The 23,404-nt window shown below is 38.8% G+C and overlaps 1 protein-coding gene and 2 non-coding genes across 3 annotated transcripts; 2 read left to right on the forward strand and 1 right to left on the reverse strand.

The window, feature by feature from the left end:
• Window positions 1-3,051: 3,051 nt before the first annotated feature.
• On the forward strand, window positions 3,052-3,123 carry trnaq-uug (transfer RNA glutamine (anticodon UUG)). The gene has a single exon. It is a non-coding gene; the product is annotated as a tRNA-Gln (tRNA).
• Window positions 3,124-4,499: 1,376 nt separating this feature from the next.
• On the reverse strand, window positions 4,500-4,571 carry trnaq-uug (transfer RNA glutamine (anticodon UUG)). Its single transcript has one exon. It is a non-coding gene; the product is annotated as a tRNA-Gln (tRNA).
• Window positions 4,572-7,348: 2,777 nt separating this feature from the next.
• ankrd10b (ankyrin repeat domain 10b) lies at window positions 7,349-23,024 on the forward strand. Its single transcript, XM_073473242.1, has 6 exons — window positions 7,349-7,681; window positions 8,560-8,712; window positions 9,843-9,934; window positions 18,755-19,020; window positions 20,044-20,151; window positions 22,367-23,024. The coding sequence occupies exons 1-6, from the start codon at window positions 7,484-7,486 to the stop codon at window positions 22,597-22,599; spliced, it is 1,050 nt and encodes a 349-aa protein (XP_073329343.1). The 5' UTR covers window positions 7,349-7,483; the 3' UTR covers window positions 22,600-23,024.
• Window positions 23,025-23,404: the final 380 nt, after the last annotated feature.

The following is a 23,404-nucleotide window of genomic DNA, read 5'->3' on the forward strand; positions in this document are numbered from 1 at the left end:
AGTCAAAATCAAAGCTGTGGCACCAACACACAGAAAGTCATGATATATTTATAGTAAAGAGAGGTTATTTCACCACTTTTTCCCTCGGGAAGGGCACCCAAGAGGGCACTATATCATGTTTTTATCTATTATAGGGGCATCCAAGAGTGCACTTTTGTGGCGCTTTTTTTCCGAACATAACTGCTGTGATGTCATGTATGTTTATGTTGAAGATGGGCTCCGTGGACCTTGCCCGAGATTCCGACTTGGAATTCTGACTTGCATTACCATTCCATTGCAGTTTTCCGTGCCGGAGGTTGTTTCATTCTGGGTGAGGAGTACGATGGAATGCAGCATACTGTAAGACCCATGACTGCCTACTCTCACTTGTTTATGTCGGCCATTTTGTTCTCTCTCTCACTGACAAACCAAGCGGCAGCGCATCTTTGAAGCTTAATGGTGCAGCTACTGCTATTAGTACTGACCCAGTACTGGTAATATAAGTAGCGGGATACGCACAGAGCATCAAGCACGCTCAACATGTTTTGAGAACTTTTCTTAACAGTTCAGCCTCCTTGCATCTTTAAACAAAACAGGGGAGGAAAAAGTTGCATGAGTTAACAGAGGATATTACACATTTTATTTTATTTTATGGCACACTATAGTTGGAATACTCTGTTCACTAGCGTAATATAAATACTGTAGTCTACAAATAAATCCTACCTGGCTCCTCATGGGTGCTGCCATTGTTGTGTAACGTCAAAAAACAAAGATTTGCCCTGAACTCTGGTGTTCCTTTGTACTTTTTCTCGTAGGACATATGAAAAACAAAAAAAGAGAAGGGAAAGTGCGTCAACACACTACCACTGCGGCAAATAGTAATAATGATTATAATAGCAGGGTTGTAATAATGATTATGTCTGCTTCATTCCATTCAACACATTAAAGATGACAAACCAGGAAAATACAAACATTGTGGCTTTATATATTACGTTTTCGAGTTTGTGGGTGTCTGGAGCGCGGCTTAAATGTGGTTGATTTTTGCATGCGTTGTTGAGGGACACTATTTAACAACAATGTATTCAAATTAAGGAGCTTTTCACGGCTGAAAAAAACATCATATATATCATATATGTTGTATGATTTCATGGTTGTATAAAATGGTATGTCCTGTATGGATGTATAAAGATATTTCCGTGCACTCACAACTACATTTATTTGGTAAGGTTGTGTTCTGTCATGTAAACTTAGCATCCATCCATTCATCTTTTCTCCTAACTGCTTATTCTGTTCAGAGCTGCAGGGTAATAGAAACTATCCCAGCATGCATTGGGTGAGAGGCACTCCAGAGATACTGCCAGTCTATCAAAGGGCTAAATTTGAAAACATTGTACACCAGACAATGGTAAGGATGTGATTTAATTTTTAAAAGTTTTGGAGAATTCGACTGAACACATGAAAAAAGTTTGTGCCTCCAGGGAGAGCTGAGGGACACTTTTGAAGTCTGACAAAGTGCCTCAAGTGATGTCAGTGGAGTCAGGGTGAGTTAGGGTTGAAGAAAAAACCTCTGTGGCTGGAGAGTTAGGGAGATGTGAGCGTACCAGACCTCTGTAGCCAGCTCTTCATCTCTGCTTGATGCTTGAGGCTACAATAGCTGCTACTAGTATAACACACCCGACTGCCCACTGTTGGTGGTCAAGTTGCATTGTGGGTAAGATTGCCTCACTCCTAATCTGGGCAGTGTAAAGACGGCTGCACTTTTCTTTTTAAAAAATGACCCCTGCTCCCCACAACATCTCTGCGTGCTGTTTTGTTGCCTCGTACTAATGAGTGTCCAAAAACGAACTGACCTCGATGTCACACGCTGAAGAGAGGTGAAGGAGGTTAATTGGGAAAACTGGGTAATGAAGTGCCTCCCAGATAATGTTCAATGGTGGGCTGACGAAGTCAACCATGACATCATTGCACAGATATCAGAATGACGCACTTCACTGAGGTTCATTAACATTCCCTTCATTCCCTAGTCTTTCTAACAGAAAACAGACCTGGAGCCCACCCAGTGCATGCTGGGATAGACTCCAGCACCACAAAAATCCCCTGCAGAATAAGAAGTTAAAAAAAAATGGATGGGTGATTGGTTGGCACGAAAAAAAAAAAAAAAAGGAGAAGGGGAATTGTGTCCACTGACTCTGCTACCACTGCGGCTGCTAATAATTATGATGATAAAATAATGGTTAAAAATAATATGTCTGCTTTATTCACTTATGTAGCTTAAGAATTCAACATATTAATGATGACAAACCAGGAAACTACATAACTAATTGTGATACTGGTCTAACTTTTTTGAATTTTGATTGATATTAAACCATAATTGGCTTCCCATGGCTGAGGAGAGAAATCAACACTACAACATGCAGTTAAGGTGACCTACTGTGGTCAATATCTCTCCTCTAGTGTTTTTTCACCATGAAAACAGTTGTGGATAACAAAATGGTTTGTTGCATGCTGTAGATATAATGGCCAGTGTTAGGGCTCATTTGTATACGAAAAGTAATATGAGTGTAAGAATAGCATTCATTTTTGATAAAAAAACTAGGTATTCTGGCATCACCACTTTTCCTGCTTACACTCCTCAGAGCCTCACCTGTCATGCATTTCTTGTTGTATACTCCCATCTTGTGGTAAAGAAGAAACATAACAGATGCAGATTTTCACATAAGATGTTGGGAAATATTTCACTGGAAGAGCCTCAGTGTAAAATGGAAACTTATGGGCTGCAGATGACATCAGCTCCACATCCTGACAGCAATGTTGATGGAACAGATGACGGACAAAGTCCACAGCTGAATACATTTCTTGCATAGAATATCAATAACTAAAGGTCATTTGAGTATGTTGTGCCTCTCTAACTCCCACCACAGGTGAAGTGTACGATAAATAAGCTAGTTACATTACAACCAGTAGCTAACCGTTGCTTTTGCACAAAGTTAACCACTGAGTCACTGTCTGTATGTAAACCATCAGGTCTGTGTAAGATAGATCATGATGTCGTGTGTGAAGCAGCTGCATAGTGGTTCCATGGTGTAATGGTTAGCACTCTGGACTTTGAATCCAGTGATCCGAGTTCAAATCTCGGTGGAACCTAATTTGAGGCACAGAATACAGACAAGACCTCATACCTAAAATAACATTACAATGTACATTCAAAGTCCAGTATAGTTATTTGTTAAGAGCTTAGACAGACTTCTTAAAGTAACAGAAGATACACATTGATGATCAACTAATTCTAAGTGCTGTATCGTAGGACTCAGACGTTTCACTTCTCATCCAAGAGGCTTCTTCAGTTCGAACTAACTGGAGGGGAGTTGCAGGCTTATAAATTATGTGTGGGAGTGTCCTTACAAAGTCGTTAGGGCCACTTCATGTGGGTCGCTAGGGCTAGGTGAGCCCAGGTTGTTAAGCTGTCCGGGGAGGGAACTCAATACAGCATTGTAGGTGTGTAATGTCTTAGGCCACCTCCTCTGTTCAAAGACGGTCGTTCCATAGATGGATTCTTTTACTCCTCTTTCAAACTATCTTTCTTCTCTGGCCAAGATGTTTACATTGTTGTCCTCAAAGGAATGATTTATTCCTTGGACTCCCCAACATACACAATGAAGGAGCACCACTCAGACCCATCAGCAGCAGCATTAACTCGGTTACTTATAACATATCCAAGCACTTAGCCAGTATCCTAGCCCCTTTGGTTGGTTACACTCAACACCACATCAAAAACTCACAGGATTTCACCAACAAGGTAAAAGAAATAACACTGGACTCAGACGAAACAATGGTTTCTTATGATGTCACATCACTTTTTACATGCGTTCCCACTCAAAAAGCTGTTAAGATGGTGAAGATACGCCTGCTACAGGACAGCACTCTGTCCAACCAAACCAACTTCACCCCAGATCACATTTGTGCCTTACTTGCCCTCTGTCTGACTTCCACCTACTTCCAGTACAGTGAAGGCTTCTACAAACAGAAGCACAGCTCTGCCATGGGCTCATCAGTGTAGTGGCCAACTAGTGGCCCAATAGTGGCCAACTTCTACATTGAAGAAGTTGAGAGCAGAGCCTTGATTACCTTCACAGGAACTGCCCCTAGCCACTGGTTCAGGTATGTGGACGACACGTGGGTGAAAATCAGAGCAAGAGAAGTGGAAGCCTGGGGGTCATCAGAACCCTGAATCATCCTGCTCAGACCGTGCCCACTAAGACAGAGGGGTAGGAGAAGGAACAGAAGCACATCAGGGAAGCGCTTAAAACCTGTGGCTACCCAAACTGGGCCTTTGTCAAAACCTCTAAAAGATCCAGAGCAGACAGAGAGGAGGAGACGAGAAAACTTAACAACATCACCATTCCCTATGTCACGGGAACATCTGAAAAACCCATAAAATACCTGCTGTTATCTTGTGCAGCATTTCATTATTATATTGTCATTTTGAATTGAGCTCTTTTGTGTCTCACCTGCCTTAAATCAGGTTCCACCGAGATTTGAACTCGGATCACTGGATTCAAAGTCCAGAGTGCTAACCATTACACCATGGAACCACTACATACAAACCATCTTTCAATTTCTGGTAGCTTGGGAACAGAAGAACTATTAGACAGACAGACAGACAGACAGGCTCTGTAGGATTTGCGGTGAGTGACATGTTACTACGTTAAATCCACCAGATGGAGCTCTTGAGACGAGAATGATTGACTCTTAAAATGTCCAGTTAGTTAAGAGAAGTTACAGTACTGTCCCTTTAATGTGTCCCTCTTGGAACAGACACATTCTTCTGGAGTCAAACACAACACTGAACTCTTTAAGAGTAAAACACTTTGACTGATGCTGTTGATTATGCCTTTGACCTCCACTGTTTATACTCGATCATTCAGACATATTGCATTGATGCAAATAGAGATTATTGCTCATTTGATACTAAAGTTCCCTTAGAAGCTGTAATAAAAATATTTTTTCTTTTACTTTCCTGCTGCCATGTAACTTTTAATGTTTTTTAAATTACTTCTGTCATTTTAATCTGCAGTTACTGTGGAGATCCTGATTATTTGTATTATACATTACAAATGTTATCAGCTTTTTCTATGACTATAAATGCAAACACACACTGTAACTGTCCTGAAAGTATATTTGTTTATTGTTTATTAGAGTCTTAAAGAAGTCAGTGACAAATGTATCTGTAACACTGAGCGTCTTCAGGACAGTAAACTGTCTTTGATGGTCCTGCTGCAGCAGATGAAGGGGACATCTGGGGACGCTGGTCCTCACTGAAAATGGATAAAGACAGAAAGGTACAATAACAGTTACTGACCTCATCAACCCAACAAATGGAGTATTGATAGATATATGAGTGCTGATAATATCATGAAATAAATGTTTACTTATCTTTTTAAATGAGAGGGTTCACAGTGCACGCTGTATCCTTCTCCTGTCCACTTGTCTTGACTCCTTTTCTGTGAAGGACAAATGACAGATAAGGTGGAAAAACAGTTAATAATGTATAATAATAATAATTATTGAAGGTTATTTTCAATGTATTTATTTATTGCTAATAGTCGCTCATTAATATTATAGTATGATATCTATTGTCAGAAATTTAGATTTTATTTTGTTTGAAATAATTATTATTGTATTGTATCATTGTATTGTATTGCAATAATAATAACTGAAAGAGTCAACAGGGAACATTTGCCCATTCACATTAAAGTATAGTTATTATTATCATTATTATTATTATTATGGCTGATGCTCAAGCATTCCTAAACTAAACTAACTTCTACACTGTCTCTTTATCTGATAGAATAATACATTTGCATAAAGTTGTTGACTTTGATAAAGCCCCTTTTCGATTTCATATATGACCTTAACACATGTCTGTTTGTCCATGGATGGATATACGGATTTTTGTCTCACCAAAACAGCAGGTTCAGGTAAGAGAGTGAGGTCAAATTCATGTTACCTGTGACCTGAATTGCCCACAGCAACCGGATTTCAATTAGAATAATGTTTTAAATCAATATAGATTCTCCCCCATCCTCCTTCCTTTTATTATATTAATACTGTGGCAGCACAAAAAGAGAGAGGGGATGACAGCGAGAGCAGGGTGGAGCAGAGAGCCATGTGTGGACTTCATAACAGACTAAACACAGCTTGAATTGTTGTTCACTAGTAATTCATAAAAAATATTGCAGTAAGTTAAAACATTATATAAAGAAAAATATTAATGTATTGTTATTCAATGAAATGAGTGATTTAGCAGATTGGTTAAACACTTTTGCAAGGCCCTGTATGCATGCAACATTCTTATTAGGGGCTGAGCACCACCAAAGGTCTGATCCTAGAATCGCTCCAGGCTTGAGCACCCCTAAAAAGAGTCTGAGTCTACAAACAAAACTCATTATGTCATAACTCTGTTATGTGTTAACTTGCAAATTAAACAAGCAATATGGGGCACCATATATATATATATATTACACCATCCTCCCTATTCCAAGACACTGTACCATCAACATTTTAATGTAAAAGATTATCAAAAACTGCAACTGTTTTGCCAGCATAGTTCAGTACTATATTGGTGAATATTCTCAAAGTTTCAACTTAATAGGCACAAATAAATTAACACAGATTAAGCCTTGAGCTTTCAGGGCCCGTAGACTTCTGGGGCCCTGAACCCTGCTTTTCCTGTGTGTGGATCCAGTTTGTCTGAGGTCTGGCTTGCGGTTTGTTTCTGAAGTTATTCTGCCCCCTGGTGGCCACTGAAAAAAATAAATAAATGCATCTTTAAAATTCAATGAGGCTCACAAAATTCACCCGAAGGTCAAAAACAAAAGTCAGAAATCAGAGGGAAAGGGCATTGTATGGAGGAAAGTCAACAAAGAGTGGAAACAGCTATGGGAATAAATGTATAGTGATTTAACACAGACACTTCACACTATAGTGAAGCATCCAACCAGTCCCCAGGACTTTGTCAGGTACCAGAGACTGAACTTGTTGGCAGTACGAGAGACGATAAGGACATGATGGAAGACACGAAAAGACTCCTGGACTAGCAGGAGCAGGATTACAGACCATACTAGAAGACAGAGGATGCTGTGTTTAGTTTATAAAAAACGTTTTAAAAAAAATCCAACTGGTCACTGTAGGAGTTAACTAACTCCAGAAGATGGCAGTGATGCAACACTAAAGGACACCAGCTGACGTTAAACCTCGGAGAAGATCAACAGGAGTCAGGAGTGAGAGATCCAGTCCGCAGTTTGCAGCCTGCTCGGCGTTTCTCAGCGTTCGCTCCGGCGCGTGCTCTGCCCCGTCTGCTTTGTGTTGTCAGGCAGAAAGAACGACAGAGCAGCCAGGGTGGCGTGTGTCCTGATACACGGACACCCCCATCAGCGAGCGCGTCAAACCACAGCTAGTCACTTTGTTGTCTGTTCTGAAACACATAGGCGTCATTTCTGCTACAATGTCGGTGGGTTTGGAGTCTGGATTCTCGAGCGAGGAGGTCTTAAACAGCCGCTTCCCTCTCCATCGGGCATGCAGGGATGGAGATGTCGGTGCCTTGTGCTCCCTCCTTCAGTGCACCTCAAACCCGGCTGACCTGACGGTGGAGGACACCTTCTACGGCTGGACGCCCATACACTGGGGCGCTCATTTCGGAAAGGTAAGTCCGCTTTGCTGAGCGTTTTGACGGGACCACACACTGGCAGGAGTGTGTCCAGAATGGGCGCCAACGCTCTCCGACATGAGCCTCGCCGTCTCGGCCATTTCCTGATGTTTGCCTTAACTGTGAGCTGATGAGACTAAGCAGCCGTCGGAAACTGGAGGCAGACAATGGACCATAAACGCGAATATGATACTGTCCTTCAGCTAACGGGTTTCTCATACGTTGTACTGTATTTTAGGTGCGTTTTGTGTGTAAATGAGGTTTTGCTAGCAAAAGGCGTTGAGCTGTAACAATGTTGCCATTAACTTAATGGCCGTTTGTTGAGACGCTGACAGGAGCAGGGAGACAAATCAACGTCAGCTAGCTAATTAACATACATTACATTTGTGATACTTACAGACACTTAACGTCAACATTTATTCAAAACCAGATAAAAATGAGCGCAAAAATGTTACGTTAGTAATTAATTGTCCGTTCACACATTTTTTGAATAAAAGTACGAGTATATTTATAAAGCGTGGCTAATTCAAAGCAACTTCCGGTAACTTTGATTGTTTCTAACGAGCTGTTTACTGGCCTCTCCTAAACACGCACACATTCTTGTGCTAAGATTTGCACTCACTGTACTCCGGGAAGGCCAGGCCTCTGCTTTCCACAGAAATTGGATGCGTGCCCACAGCAAGAGCTATGAAGACATGGAGCTGAATCACGCCACACAATAGTGTTTTGTGTGCGTTTTTGCCTCCAACCAGCGACTGTACTACACTTGTCTAAACCTGCCCCAGAGGCTTCCTCGACAAAGCAATGAATGAATAATCGCCCATACTTTATACAATCCGTCTGACTTTCTGTGCTTTGCCCTTGTCTCGTCACAGCTGGAGTGTGTGATGCGTCTGGTTCAGGTGGGCTGTGGTGTGAATGCGGTGACCTCCAGGTTTGCACAGACGCCCACTCACATTGCTGCGTTTGGGGGCCACCCTGAGTGCTTGTTATGGCTACTCCAAGCTGGTGCAGATATTAACAGACAGGTATGGCACCAGACACCTATAATCAACACAAGCCTGCACACTGTACACCAAGAAATGAAACATCTCAGTTTAGATCTTTGAAAATCACACAACTTGCTCAGTGAGTTTATAGCTATTTTCGTTGTTGACATTTCCTGGAGAGATGTTTGTAAACACAATCTTTCACAAAGTATGCTGACTATGTTTCAAGGAAAATGGCACATTTCAAGGGGACTGTAGACTATACATGTCTAGTAACAAATCACTTTTACGTATTTACGTGTGAGTGGAAAGAGTAGAGCAGTGTCGGAGGTTGAGCTCAGACTTGATCCCATCAAGGAGGATCACACTAGAATGGGGTCAAGACCCTCACAGTGTACCGCTGCTATGTAATCAGTCTGGAAAATGACCTGACCTCTCCTCAGATTATGGTTATCTGTCCCATTGTCACACTGACTGGTGCATTTGCTCTCAGACTGTATTATTCACGTCTCTTTCCTCGTCATGTGTTTTCATGCACTGGGGCTATATTTTATGCTCCGCTGCACGGCTGAGAGAAATCAGATTAGTAGGTCACGATGACATAACACACTGTCGTCATCATGAAACCATTTTCTAAATATTGTCTTTGCATTTACTCAGCATATGTTGAAATAAACACCTGGGAAACCTTCCCTCTGTTGGATTCATTACATTTTGTCATGTCTGGTGTTGGACAGAAGAATAGTTCAGTGATTGAGCACAGCCCACATTAGATTGTGGTTAGAGACAGCCTCTCAGTGGTTTTTTTCCCCTCTCTTTCTTCCATCTGCACTCTGCCTAATGTCTAACTGTAAATGTGTGTGGGTGGAGATGAAGTCTGGGTGAATAGTTCAGGCTTTGCCCTACAGAGCTGCACTCTGTTATCATTCCTGGAATCTTTTTTATAGCCTTGGGAGTGTAGATGGACGCAGTTAGGGAGGGTATATTTGATTAAAAACTTAATCATATATATATATATATATATATATATATATATATATGTGTACACACACATACATACATACATACATACATACATTTTAATATATTATACTGACAAATATTGTGGCTCCTCCTACTGTTCTTGTGCACTGTTCTATGTGTGACCGCAGTCTTTTGTCATCACTCAGGACTATGTGGGCGAGACGCCCATCCATAAGGCTGCTCGTGCGGGCAGTCTGGAGTGCATCAACGCTCTCTTGATTCAGGGAGCGAAAGCTGAGTAAGTCCTGAGATCAGATCTGTGTCTTCATTTCTTTTCCTCTGTACTATCCAACATCTCAGTTACACCTTTGCAAGGGATCACCACCAAACTCTAAGCGGAGCAGCGATACAATTTTAATGCGGTTTCTACGATGCAAAAATGAAAGTAAGAGGATCTGCAAATTAACTTTACAGATCTAAATGTGAGAATAAGCAAATATTTATTAATGAAACATGCAAATACAAGAACATTTAAATACTTAAAAAATCTAAGGGCGTCCTTCAGATACCCAGCTAGAAGGAAGCTGCATTATTAAATGGTAACTTTACACTTAATCAGTTCAGGCAGTATATTACAGTGAACTGTAAGCAGTGCTGTAAATGTTGTCACAATTTCAGCATAACTTTCAAGAGCAGATCAAACTGACTGTAGAAGTAGTATTTTAAAGATCCATCCAACAGAACACCACCAGGTCCAACTAGTGTGTGTTAAATTATTGTGGTGTTAAAATTGTACACAAAAGAATTGAGTGAAACATTTATATTTCTTCCTCCAGCTGCTATTAATAAATGATAGTGGCTCAGTGTACTAAACTGTGAGGAGTTTTAATTTTAAGAGTTCAGTTTTAGTTGGCTTGAAACTTTTTTTTTTGTCGGAGGTTGCTCAAGTTTAAAAAGTAAAATACGTGATGATTCTTCAAGCCCTTTAGCTTAGAACAGTTTGATCATTAGATGCGTTATTTAATATTAATAGATTTGGTGGTGCTCCCTTGAAAATGTGACACATTTTGTTAATCCTTGAAATTGTTGTTTGTCATTGCAACAATTCGCATTAAGTTGCCCTCTGTGTGTAATATATTATAATATATAAAACTAACTGGGTTCATGGAGAATTATTTGTAAGTACCTTTCATTCACATTCAGCCATCACTTTCATATTACCTTTTTGTAATTTGAGGTAGAGTATCATTTTGATAAATGCAGATTAATTAACTCTGCACTTTTGACATTAATCACATGCTTTGTAAATCCAGTGGAATTATTACACGTACATGAGGACAACTTAATGTAAAGGTTGATAAACTGTTCTTAGCCTAGTAGGCCATATTGCATGATCTTTGTTAAGTCTAGAGTGTGGTTTTCTTTGTTAACATTTGTTTTGGTTAGTGTCTTACATACACAGCTTAACAAGATGACCAAATGCACATTGCCTTTTTTAAACCCTTTTACTGTCAGTATGAAAAGGCTTTATTGTTGTTGCATAGAATGAAAATGCATAGATCATCCGTTATTGGTTGCATAATTGACATTTTTAGGAGACTGCAGGAGACTGCCATTTGTTTTTAAAGGGTATGAAGAATGCTCTTGATATTGTATATAAAAAAACTAATGAAATTCATTATGAGATATTACATTTTACAGTATGAAATCAGGCCAGCCTGTTTCTAAGTATTATTTTAGAAAGTAGATAAATAATCCGTTGTAGTTCTTAGCCACACCTTTTTCCTTGGCAGCTGTGTTCGTTTCCATTTATAGATTACATTCTGTTACTGTTGCTGCACCTCCTGAAGCATAAGAGACACAACCCATCTTTCCTGTTTCTTAAATTTAGATCCCAGACCTGTAGGGAAGTAAAGTGACACTCTTAATCTTTTGGTTTTGCCTTGCATGCCTCAACAGATCATAGGCATTATTTTCCAAAGGTCATGTAAGTCAGTTAACCCGATGAGCTCAGCACTTCATTTACCTACTGCTAGATTCCCATTTGTCTCAAACACTCCTTGTTGCTCATATTCTATTTTAGTTCTATGAATCAGTTAAGTTTTAGTTTGGCTATAGTACCAAGTGCATGTAAGTTGGCATTTGAAGCAGATTATATAGCCAAATAATCTAGGAAGCAGGAATCAAAGGAAAAATAAAATGTTAGAGCATAAAAAAGACAAAAGATTCACCCATTAAAATGATAAATTGTTCAGTATTTCATTCTAGGCTTAAATGTTTTTCTTGTATTTTCATTTTTTGCAACAATCTTCATGCCTTTTTTCTGATATCATTTATATCCAGACACTCAAATAGCCAGGGAGTTTGTTTTTATCCTGACATCAGAGAAAGTATGTTGTGTTTATGAATTTGAGCTCAGTAAATGTCAGTGGAAAAAGTTCATCAAAGATACCGCAGTGGAATATTGGCTCTATTTATTAGGCAGTTGTTTTAATGAGGAGCCTTTGTATTTGACATGATTGAATGAAATTTGATACTAGTTCTGCTGGCGTTAGGCCTCCAGTTGAAAGCAGTCTGGGTTCAATATCATAATTGTAATATGATGGTATATTCCATAATCTTTTCCTTAGTGGTTGTTTTTATTGGACCACATGGCCCCAGCCCAGTGACATACAACTTACAGACTTGACTAATGACTAAAGACTGTAAAGGATTTCTTTTTACAAGGCATTTGATCCAGACAGCTGAGACGCATCGATTTTTATCAGTCAGGCTTGGACCAAATTGATTTGCTTCGTACTCTTAGTTTATCCCTCATTTTTCGTGGCATATGAAACCCCTGGTTGATTTGGCTGTGTTAAATAAAAGCTTCATTTCTTAATGAGGTCTTGTAATGTGCATTTGGTTATCAGCTGATAAGTAATGTTTATGATGACAATGATATGTGATTTTTTTCCCTCTACAGATCAAAGATAATGCATTTAGTTTAGTTTATTCTCAAGTTATTATTTGTTTATTTTTTTCACTTATGACCCAGAAATGTAGTGGGACACAACTAGGAGGGAAACTAAGGCTGACTAGGTGGGAATGAGGCTCATGACAAAATAACTTTAGACTAACTTTAAAATGTAAATGGTGTCAAATGTTTGTTTCCAATAAGGTTAAGAATTTTTGCTTTTATTTTCTTATTAGTGATATAAATCATAATAAAAGAGGTAAAGCTAAGAAACAAGCAAGTAATCCTTACAAGTGCAAATGAAAGAGTATAAAAAGATACGCCCATAAAACCCCTAATCGAACCATATACTTTTAAATAAAAATAATATTTTATTGCTTGCATTACTTACAATGTGTTGTGTGACAGTAAAAACAATGCTGAAGTTTTTTTTTTAATGAAAATAATTACTATCCTGTTTTATTTTTGTTTATGTAGAAAATGCAGTAAAATCTGTATGTAATGTGTATTAATCTGGGCTGTGAAATTGCCTGTTCAGCTACAGTAATATTATTTCAGCTAATCAACAAAATCATAAACTATAGTCGTTAAAATATTTCCTGTAAATAACCCAGTGCAGTGGCCATAGCAAATTGCACTTAAACTTTATTTCCACTTCATGAATATTTCTTTCGTTCCAGGTTCAGCCCTGGGTCTGATTTTATCAGATGTTCTTTTTCATGATAACATTAACATTTTAGTCGATGCCTGCATCTCTGACGGTTGGTTTCTTTCATCTTTGAAGACTGCTTTAAGCTCCCCGTTGTCACACTGTCGTAAGGAGTTTCTCTGCATTGCTGTCAGCAACAAAACTGAGACGACAACGAACAGCCTACAGTGTAACCGGCTCAATTATAATAACGAAAGCTACAACAGAACTAAGGCTCCTTTCAGCAAAGTCCTTGTTTATGCGAGTAATGTGTGTAAATGCCAGTCAAAAAGCATTCTGGCTAACACTGCAGCTGGCTAGCACACGTAAGTACACTTTAATGTAGTCTGTTTTGTCCAATATTTAAGAAGTATTCCCATTTGAAGTTCTAGATCTGATAAGTGGAGTTTAATATTTTATTCTTGTTTAAAACAAATTAAAATCATGCATTCAAATATTTGAAAAAGTCCCAAAATATAACATTCATCCATGGTGCTGCTACATTTAATCCTTCATACAAACAAAAATTACTGCATCACATTCATGATGTGGACACTTGACTTTTTGTCAGGATTATTTAAATCCTTCTCATTTTCATTGATCTTTCTTGACGGAAACCTCCTTTGCCACTTGCTCTTTGTGAAGCCTCTTGAGTAAAGAGCTCTCGTCTTCTGATCAAATACTTTTCATCACCTCTTGCCACCTTGCATCTTCTGCTGCTCTTGAATACACCTCAAAAACAACAACTGACCAGCTGGCCATACCTGAAAGAAAGGAAACGATGAGTCTCTCAGTAGTCTTCATCCATAAATGGGCCCTGCACTTTGCAGCTGTGACTTTTCCTGCTCTTCTTTGCACTGGCGTTATCAGTCTTTTTGCTTGTTCAAGAGGAAGAGATGTAAGCGGTGAGAAGAAACCATATTGCATGGATCAATCTGATTCATTAGGCGGAACTGCAATTCAGATAGCTCTCTCACCATCTGCCCTCACCACTGAGTCACTGATTAAGCACACAGAGATCACCGAACAGCTGCCAAAAATGGCCACAGATGATTATTGATCACCCAGCAACACCTGATAGCTGACTGTGGGTTTGAGTCAGGCACCTGATAGCTCTGGTCTGTTTGAGGATATTTGACTGCATTTTATGGTCCAAAATATGAACTAAAGGTTCATGAAACATTGACCATACAGAACTGATTTGAAACTAGCAGTGGTATCACGGTCAGACATTTTATCCTGTTTTCTATGGCCCAACCACTTCTCTCCTTCACAGTGATACCTGTTTTTAGTATTTACATATTCCCACACAGGATTTTTATCTTGCACATGCTTGCACTGCAGAGCCCTGGTTCACATGAAGGGATACATCTATTTGAATTGCAGAAGAGGAAAGTGTGATGCTTATCTTTGTTCGAGCAAAGCATGAGAAGAACTATCCGTCTGAAAAGTCTGAATAATTTTAGACTGGAACATTCTTGCGACTTCTCTTCTCCTTAAAAAAGCAATGGGCCTCCTTTGCCCACTCCTTATTATCTCTCCACTTAATCCTAACATCAGAAAATACTCAAATCTTACAACATGAGACTTTAAATACTTTTAAGAGTATCCATTTGATTCAGTGGGACAAAAAATAGCTTAAATTGTGTGTTTTTTAAATAAAAATCTCTCATATCCAATACAAATCATAAAATTGTCTTTAACATAATTGTAATATCTTGTCCATAGTGTCAAATATTCAATCTTTTATTAAAAAAAAGAAGAATCATTTACATTGCCCTAACGTCAACATTTTATTTCAACATAAGTTTCACCATTAAAATTATTTGTCATGAGCCTCGAAGTGTTATGGAGGTCCATTAGCAAGCTAGCAGCAGGTAGCAAAGTGTTTAGAGGCTGCCGGTGATGAGAGTAGTGCAGAGTCAGAGGCTTAGAACAGCTGAGTGAGATGGGTTAGATTTGCATAGCATCATATACTGAACTGTGTAATGCTAACAATCATCCTGTTGCAATGGTTATTCACTGTCATTTCACTGTACCAGATATTTTATCTTCTACACAGAAATGTTTCATTTTGTATGTCACAGTATTAACCCTTATACAATATCATAGTCTGTTTGACATCTAATCTTTGTCACCTTTTCCTTTATGAAAGTGACAATAAGTTACAAAAGCAAAGTTTTCTATACTGTTAACAGAACCAGAACCGTACGTCTTAATGTTTTGCAGCCATTGAATTGGAAATGACTTGGTTTTTTCAAGTAATCCTAGAAAGGGGGAGAATAGACACTGCTGAGTCTGCCCCGTTCCCTGGGATAGCCGCACTGTTGTGGCATTGAGTGTTCTCACTATCGCTTCCTATCTACACACTGGCAAACTGTTGAGGTATTTCTTGCGGTGATTGGTTTTAATGCTAGGTTTTTTATGAATCAAATCTAAAGTTTTAGACCTGCATGCTTTGCTTATTATCCATGATTGTTCCTGTATCTAGTGTTTTGTTTTTATTTTATGATTTGTTTTTTAATTATGTGAACTAACCATAGGAGCCCTTTATATGGACAGGTTTAATCACGTGAGTCCCATGTCAACATGTAGCATGATAATAGGCTGCCTCTGGAAGGTTAGACAATAGTTAGAGAAGATACATATTGTGTGCTTAGGACGGAAAAGCAAAGCATACCAGGCATTTACAAAAAAATTAACGCTTCCTTTTTATAAAATTTATTATGAAACCCTGGTTAACTATTGCACTCAGTTATCCATGTTTTTGGATTTGTGCTGACTGTAGATGTCAGGTCTCACTAAAGGAATACTGTATGGAGAATATTTCAAAGGGATTATTGGCTTTGCAGTTATGAGGTCATCTAATAGTCGAAAGTGGAAGAAGAAAAAAATGTAAAAGTTAAGTTACAGAATAGAATAAATGTAGTGAGGGTAAGCAGGAACTTGTTTTAAAAAATGTTCCATAACCTGCTTTTGTAAAGCTGCAGCACTTGAAACACAACTTGCACTTGTTTTTACTTCAAACAAGGCTGGGATAAGGAAACATCTGTGGGAGTTTCTATGACTGCTTTTTAAATGCATTTGAATACCCTTGCTCCCTCAAAAAATGAAGGGGGGACTTTACAGCCACCTTCAGTGTTACATTTTTTTATGGCATGTGTTGAAAAGCCAACATGCAGTAGAGGAGCCAGTGAGGAGATGGTAAGGTCTTTTTGGTTTAATCTGAGGTCAGCACAAATGTGGCTCCAGTACTTTGTGTAATATTACACATGGAAAGATTTACGATAAATGTCCATGAGAGTATCTGATTATGGCTTAAAGAAAAAAAATAATACAATGAATTCCTTTCTCTCTAGTCCATACTGATTTGCTCACATTTTTATTCAGAGAGAAATGTTGTTTTTTAGTGAGCAGATTAGCTGATTGTTGCTGATAAGATTTAAAAGTAGACTTTCTATTCCTTAGAGTGAGACCAACTCATCTACCTCACCTCAAAATGGTATTTGATACATAATCTGTTGGAGGTATCCTTTGGAAGCGTTAATTTTGAAGGGGACGGGTAATGTGCAACAAGTTATTGTGTGATTTTTATTTTTTTTGTTTTTTTCAATCTTAAATTCTTGATGAAATGTTTTTCATGTGCACTAGCTGTTGAAATGTTCCTTTTTTGTACAACTGTTTAGCTAAAAATGCAGAGAAAGAACAGTTTCTAAACACAATGAATGACCAAACAGTAACTGTGTACTTTAAATTCTGCCTCACTGTGTGGAAGTCAATGTCACTTTAATTTAAGGTAACAGTGAGTCGTTAATTAAAGTAGAATAAATCATAGTGTTAAGTCATACAGTTCCTAAGGAAGCCACCAAGTACACTATTTCTTCAACTTAAAATGGAGATGACCTTTTCTCTGGTGTATTGATATGTACATAAAATAGGCTGCAAATGCAGAAGTTTTCATTTCCCCATCACTTTTTCAATAGTAAGTACAAGCTTGGATGTGTGCCAGAGTCCCAATTCTTTGACAAAGACGTGGCTGTTTGCTTAGCAAACTCATTTCGCAGTGCGATGACATTTAGACACAGAACAAGTGCAGTATTGTTTTGTAAATTGGCCAACGGAGAGGAGAGAAATTCCCATCATTGCGCTAAAAGGCCCCTATTGGTTAGAGGTAGACTGGCAGGCATTTGTTCGGCATGTTAACTTCACATCAGCTGGAGAAGATTTTATGTGCTCTTCCTGGCAGTTTATTGACTGAATTGATGCAGCAGTAACATGCAGTTAAATAGTTTATTCTTCATTTGCGTAGCTGTATTTCATTGCATTAATAGGATTAGTTATTATTTCCAGTGAAATTGCTTCCATACTCAAGTGCTAGTCTGAACATTGGAAACTGCACTGACACAGCACGGTTTGCTCATTCATTGTTGTACTCCGAAAATCACGTTACTCCTGCTGCAACTGGATATGATTAACACAACTGTACTTGGTGCAAAGACTCTGTTTTGAGTTATGAAAGACTGTAGAAACACCTCTTAGAGTAGCCTCTTGTTATTCTTTTTCTTATTTTTTCTTTTCATTCTCTTGTTCATCTGTCTTGAAACAAGATGAGGATGAGATGGAGACATCTGGATTTCTAATGGCTGAAGGCTGCAGTTCATTCTTCCTTCATTCATTCTCTTGTAACCATCAAGTCTGTGGAGTTTCCTCTTAAGAAACACCTCGGTTTCATCCTGGACTCCTGTGGATGATGAACATCTGGATCTTGTATTGTCTTGGAAGAAGTCTGCAATCTACTTTTTTCCACTTTGGCTTCACACTTGTCGCACACACCTATTATATATAGTGTACATTCATGCAGACATGTGCCCCACTCCAGGTTTTCTTTACATGGCGACATCATTGGCTGGTCTTTGAATGCTGCATTGCCAGAATCCTTGAGCAGTATCTCCAGTGGAGATGTGAGATGACAGCAGCCTTTCACCTGTTGCAAAATCCTCCTTGATGTCACATTTTCCTGCCGACAAGACAAACTTCTTACATCACCTGTGGAAACTCTCCTTGGTATTTAGTGGATCATTTGATAGAAATATCTAAATCATCATTTCAGGTTGTCATTAAAATAACCTGGTGCATACCTTCAGTTGTCTTAATCATGTCCTTTTGCAGCAGAAATGTTTCCTTTTGATTATCTGGAAACTGTGTCAAGATTAAGTTCTATGGAAGATGCAAATGATCCAAAAGGATCAGTCGTCATCTCTCATGAGGATGACGAAGAGGATGAGAGAGGGTAGAGCAGCACAGGCTATTTCTATACATCTGTGTGTCTGTGTGTGTGTGCAAATACGTGCTTAATGAGTCTGTATGAGTGCCTGTGTGTGTGCGCGCTTGAGCGTGTCTTGTTTTGTTTGTTTTATTTGTTCTAATCAAACGTACAGTGAGTGTCTCTAACACTCTTCCTTCCCGTTGTGCAGTATGAGGAATGCCAGTGGGCTGACTGCTGCTGACCTGGCCCACGCCCAGGGATTCCAGGAGTGTGCTGAGATTCTCTCCAATGCCCAGAACTTCCAGCAAAACATGGCTCAGTCCCACAACGGGGCTTTTCTGAATGGCATGACCCGGAACGGGGGCCACGCTCACCCCACTTTTCAGGGACGCAGCTTCTTGAACGGTGTGCCAAACAGAAAGAGGTCGTTCGATGGCATGGAAGCAAACCCAGTGAAGAAGGCAAGACCTAACGGTAGGTCGCTGAGCTGAACAAACCTGTCTTTGGTTACTTTTAGATTATTTGTCCAGGTTTTGTCAAGCTTACATCTCATATTAGCTGAGACGGCTGGACATGCAGTCATATTGGACTGAACATGGTTGTTGAAGACAAATACATAGCATTTTTTCCACAGACAGCAGTGCTGCATGTGGGAACAGTGTGTGTATAACACATAACATAAAATTTAGACACACAAAAAAAAATCCAGCATCTTCTTATCATTAGGGCTGCAACTAACAATTACTTTTATTATTTATTAATCTGCTGATGTATTTTGATGATTAATTGGTTGGTCTATAAAGGTTGGCATCTCCAGATTGCTTCATTTGTCCAACCAGTAGACCAAAAACCAAGGAGTCTTCATTTACTGTCATAAGTAACAAAGAAAATAAGCAAATTCTTGCATTTTAAGAAGCTGGAACCAGCAAATGTTTGACATTTCTGCTTGAAAAATGACGGAAACTAGTAATTGACTCTCAAAGTAGTTGCCAAAAACGGTTTCTTTTCATCAACTAATCTCTGCAGCTCTCCTTATCATACAACCCAACTTCACACAACAAATGTTACTTTAGCATTAGGCATCAACTGTAATTGGTTTATTGTTATAAAACCAACTGTTTATTTAATTGTGCAGTGCTGTAATGCTTGATGGGGAAATGGTTGCAACTTTTAAGATTAACAGTCTTCACTGAAAGCCCTGTAATGGAGTGGGCTTGTAGTCAGAACCATAGTTACCCAAGAGTGGATGACAAGAAACTTAGGAAATGGATCTTTTTGTGCTTTGACCTTCAATAGTATTTAAAAAACAAAAAACATTGGGTTAGATTCTTTATTTTAAGTCAATCAGAAAAACTCCAGTGTAGTGTTAATCTTTATAGGCAGAAATGGCTTTCAAAATAGATGCAGGAACAGCAAGAGACTCAACTATATTTTGGTCTAGTGTCTCTGCTCAAATATAATTCTGAGCTTTCATTTATATGCATCTCTTTCTCTCAGGTCTGGGCATGCCACCAGAGTTGCTGAATGGGAACAGGCCACTGGGTGGTGCTGGAGAGGCCCAGATGGAAAGCATGAACATGGAGCTGGCAGCGACTGTAACCTCAGGTGGGCCAGGACCCTTTGCATTTGGGCTGAATGGGTTTGCACCACCACAGGGGCCGGGGCCCATGGATCAGTGTGCGGACAGGTCAAATCCTGCGACTAAAGAGCTGGAGGTCATCACTGTGGCATCAATGCAGACACCATGTCGGTGCACCAACTCTTACGCCTATCTGTAGAGGGCTTGTGTGTAGTGGCACACACTAAGGTTCCCATTTGTGCAGTATATCTTTTCGGTATAGTCTGGTAATGTTTTCTTTTTTTTTTCTTTGATTTTTCATGCATAAATGAATACATCTGCTATAAATTGGTGGTAAGCTATTGTACATTTGAAAGATGAATAGCAGTGTGTGTGATGTATTTTCTACTCTTCTATGTACCTGACTATACTCGGATGGATACAAGTATTGAGATTTCTTTGTAATGTAGTTATACAGATAATCTTTGTGTAATCCTTAGTTTTTGTTTATAATAATAACGATGAGTTTTGTTTTGCACAATTATATAGCAACATCCCAGATAAAACAAAATGATCGGCATTCCCTCGACACTTTGTCGAATGTAGGGCCTATTGGCTGAATGGAAAAATCAGTCTTGGTCACCTTTATATTCATCTTTGTTATTGCTCGCCCAATTGTGCATTGTTGCATAATGGCAAAATTGTCATTGGTCACCTGAAGATGTTACTGTTGGGCTTGTGCTGGGAACAGGAAGCCCAAACAGATTAGTTAAAGTGTAATGCTCCTTTACAATTCCATTAAGAAATAGTAATTTAAAAAAAAGAAAAGTGTGATTCGTATGAGATGTAATATCTAAATGGTGATTGGATGGGTGATATTGGCATTATGTTTTTTTTCCCAGTTGAGTTTAATAAATCAAATTTATTTTTAAATAATAAGCGATTGATGATGACATTTATGTAAAAATGACTCTTTAATAGACACTGAGGAAATGTCTCCCAAGGCTAAATGCTATCACATATAAGCTGACGCTGTTTTGTATTCAATAACGACTTTATGCCAAAGCATATCCCAACATGAATGTAGCTCGTAAAAGATAATTAATTCACTGTGCAGCTTTTTTTTGTTTTTGTAGTTATTAGATGTCATGTATTAAGACATAGTGGTCCATGAGCTTGAGATTTGGTTATTCCTCTGTTTGTTCCTTTGCGTTCATTTTGGCTGTGTGCTTATTTAATGCTCGAGTATGGTGAATGTTAACTGTATGTGTGGCAGTTTTTTAGGCAACTAGCAGGGCTTGCACATCTGTATGTTATATAATTATACGCAGTCTGATCTTGAAATTGGTTAATTACAATCAGTTATGAGTGAGCAGTACCGCTCAAGAAAGTTTGCATGGATTTGCAAAAGGCCTTATTTCTTGAGCTTTATTTAATAGTTGAACAATGACTCAATGTACATTATTTTTAACTTTTCTAGATACTGGTAAGGGAAATTCTTTTCTTCTGTCTGCATTTTGTAGTACTATTTCCTGTTGCAGGTGCTGTCTGTTGATTTTGTTTTACATGCAGAAGGTTTGAGTGTATATTCATTCAAGTTGGAACGTCCAATGCCTAGTACTGAGCAGTTTTAGCTTTGTACTTGATTGTGTGAAATCATTAAATGTTGATAAATTTTATAAATGTCATTGTGGTGGACTTTTGTTCTCTTGATGTATTCTCATGCATCCGTCAAGCCCTGGCCCTATGGCCTGAGAAAAATGTGAAAAAAAGTGGAATAATTTTTTTTCACATTTTTCAGCAACCAGCACGACTAAACTTGTCTAATTTCACATGTTTCAAAATGTTATATAGGGTTTTGGATTATGGCATGCTGCCATGTCTGGAACACTTCCGATTTTCTTGACTTGACGCGTTAGCTTAAATACCACTGTGGAGACAGAAGTAGGTCAGTGTGTCATACACTACCAACTATGGCAAAGTGACCCACAGATCAGGATTCGATCTATTTAGAACATAGGCTCAGGTCAAACCTTTGGTATTGCATAAGGCTCTAAAATGCTTTTTGTACCTTACTGGTCAACTTTTTGAGTAGTGAGTGTGTTGAAATGTGGTCATACAACTGCCTTTAAACCTCTTTTTTATAGTTGTGCAAAACAAAATCAATTTAGTGGTCTTCCTTTCTATTTGAATGTATAGAATCAGGAATATGGTCACAGATCAATTATTTGAATGCCTTTTGACTATTTGTTTCATTTTCAGTGGCAGGCAAGAGACACAGTGAGGATTTTTCCTTAAATGGTCACGATCAACCACAGCGTCCATTTGGGTGTGACCCTGCAGCAGACATCGTCCATGGCCAACTCATCTACAGTGACTCACCTGAGAACCACAGCAATGCAGGCAGCCAGGTGGAGCACCAGAAGTCTGTGAAAGCAGAGGAGCTGTATGACCACGCTTTCTTCAGCACCATGCTTCTTTATCATGGATCCTAATGTGCGAAGGATCTAGTTACCAGGCCGCTGTTTTTTGCCTGAATCTCATATAAGCCTAAACAAGTTTAATTTGCCTTAAAGCCATTGAGTGGTCCTGTTTTTCATGTATATGATTATTTCTTGTAGGAAAGCGCAGTCCCATTGTTGTGGACGTGTTGACATTTGTGACTGAAAGTTGATTTTGTTTGTGTTGTTTAAAAGGAAGTGATTGTTTAGCTTATTGTTCTCGTTTGATTAAGCTGTAAATAGCCTTGTTCTGATAAACACTAAAGTAAGCATCTGTATTGAACCACTGCCAATACATAAATTTAGTTTCTGTTTCAACTAGAGGGGTGATTCCTCCCTCTAGATGTTAATGAAAAACAAGTGCAAGTGCATCCCATGTTACTCATTAATAATAATAAAAAAGTTTTGCAAAAGTTAAAGTTTGCTCTTTCTTTTTAACATCCCCACATGTACAGATAACTTGTGACAATAGCTCCCTATCCAAAAGCAAAATGCCATGTTAGCCAACAACGCACAGAAAATAGTGGTATTTAAGATAATTTTTTAAAAAGTTTACTTTGCTTAATAAATTGGGGTCCATCTTTTTACAGCAATTTTGGCATCTTTGTTGATATTTATACGTATTTGTGATTTAACTACAATAATCAAAGTGTTGGTTAGCCTTTTTTTAATCCACAACACTGCTGTAAATGGAGCAGAGGAGGCTCCCCCACTCCAGCCTCACGTGTTGGGGCACAGCCATGGTGATGTACTGCCAACAGTCACCTGTCACCAGCAGGAGCGACCTTCATCATAGCTG

The sequence above is a fragment of the Pagrus major genome, chromosome 9 (assembly GCF_040436345.1).
Source record: "Pagrus major chromosome 9, Pma_NU_1.0".
Classification (NCBI taxonomy): domain Eukaryota; kingdom Metazoa; phylum Chordata; class Actinopteri; order Spariformes; family Sparidae; genus Pagrus; species Pagrus major.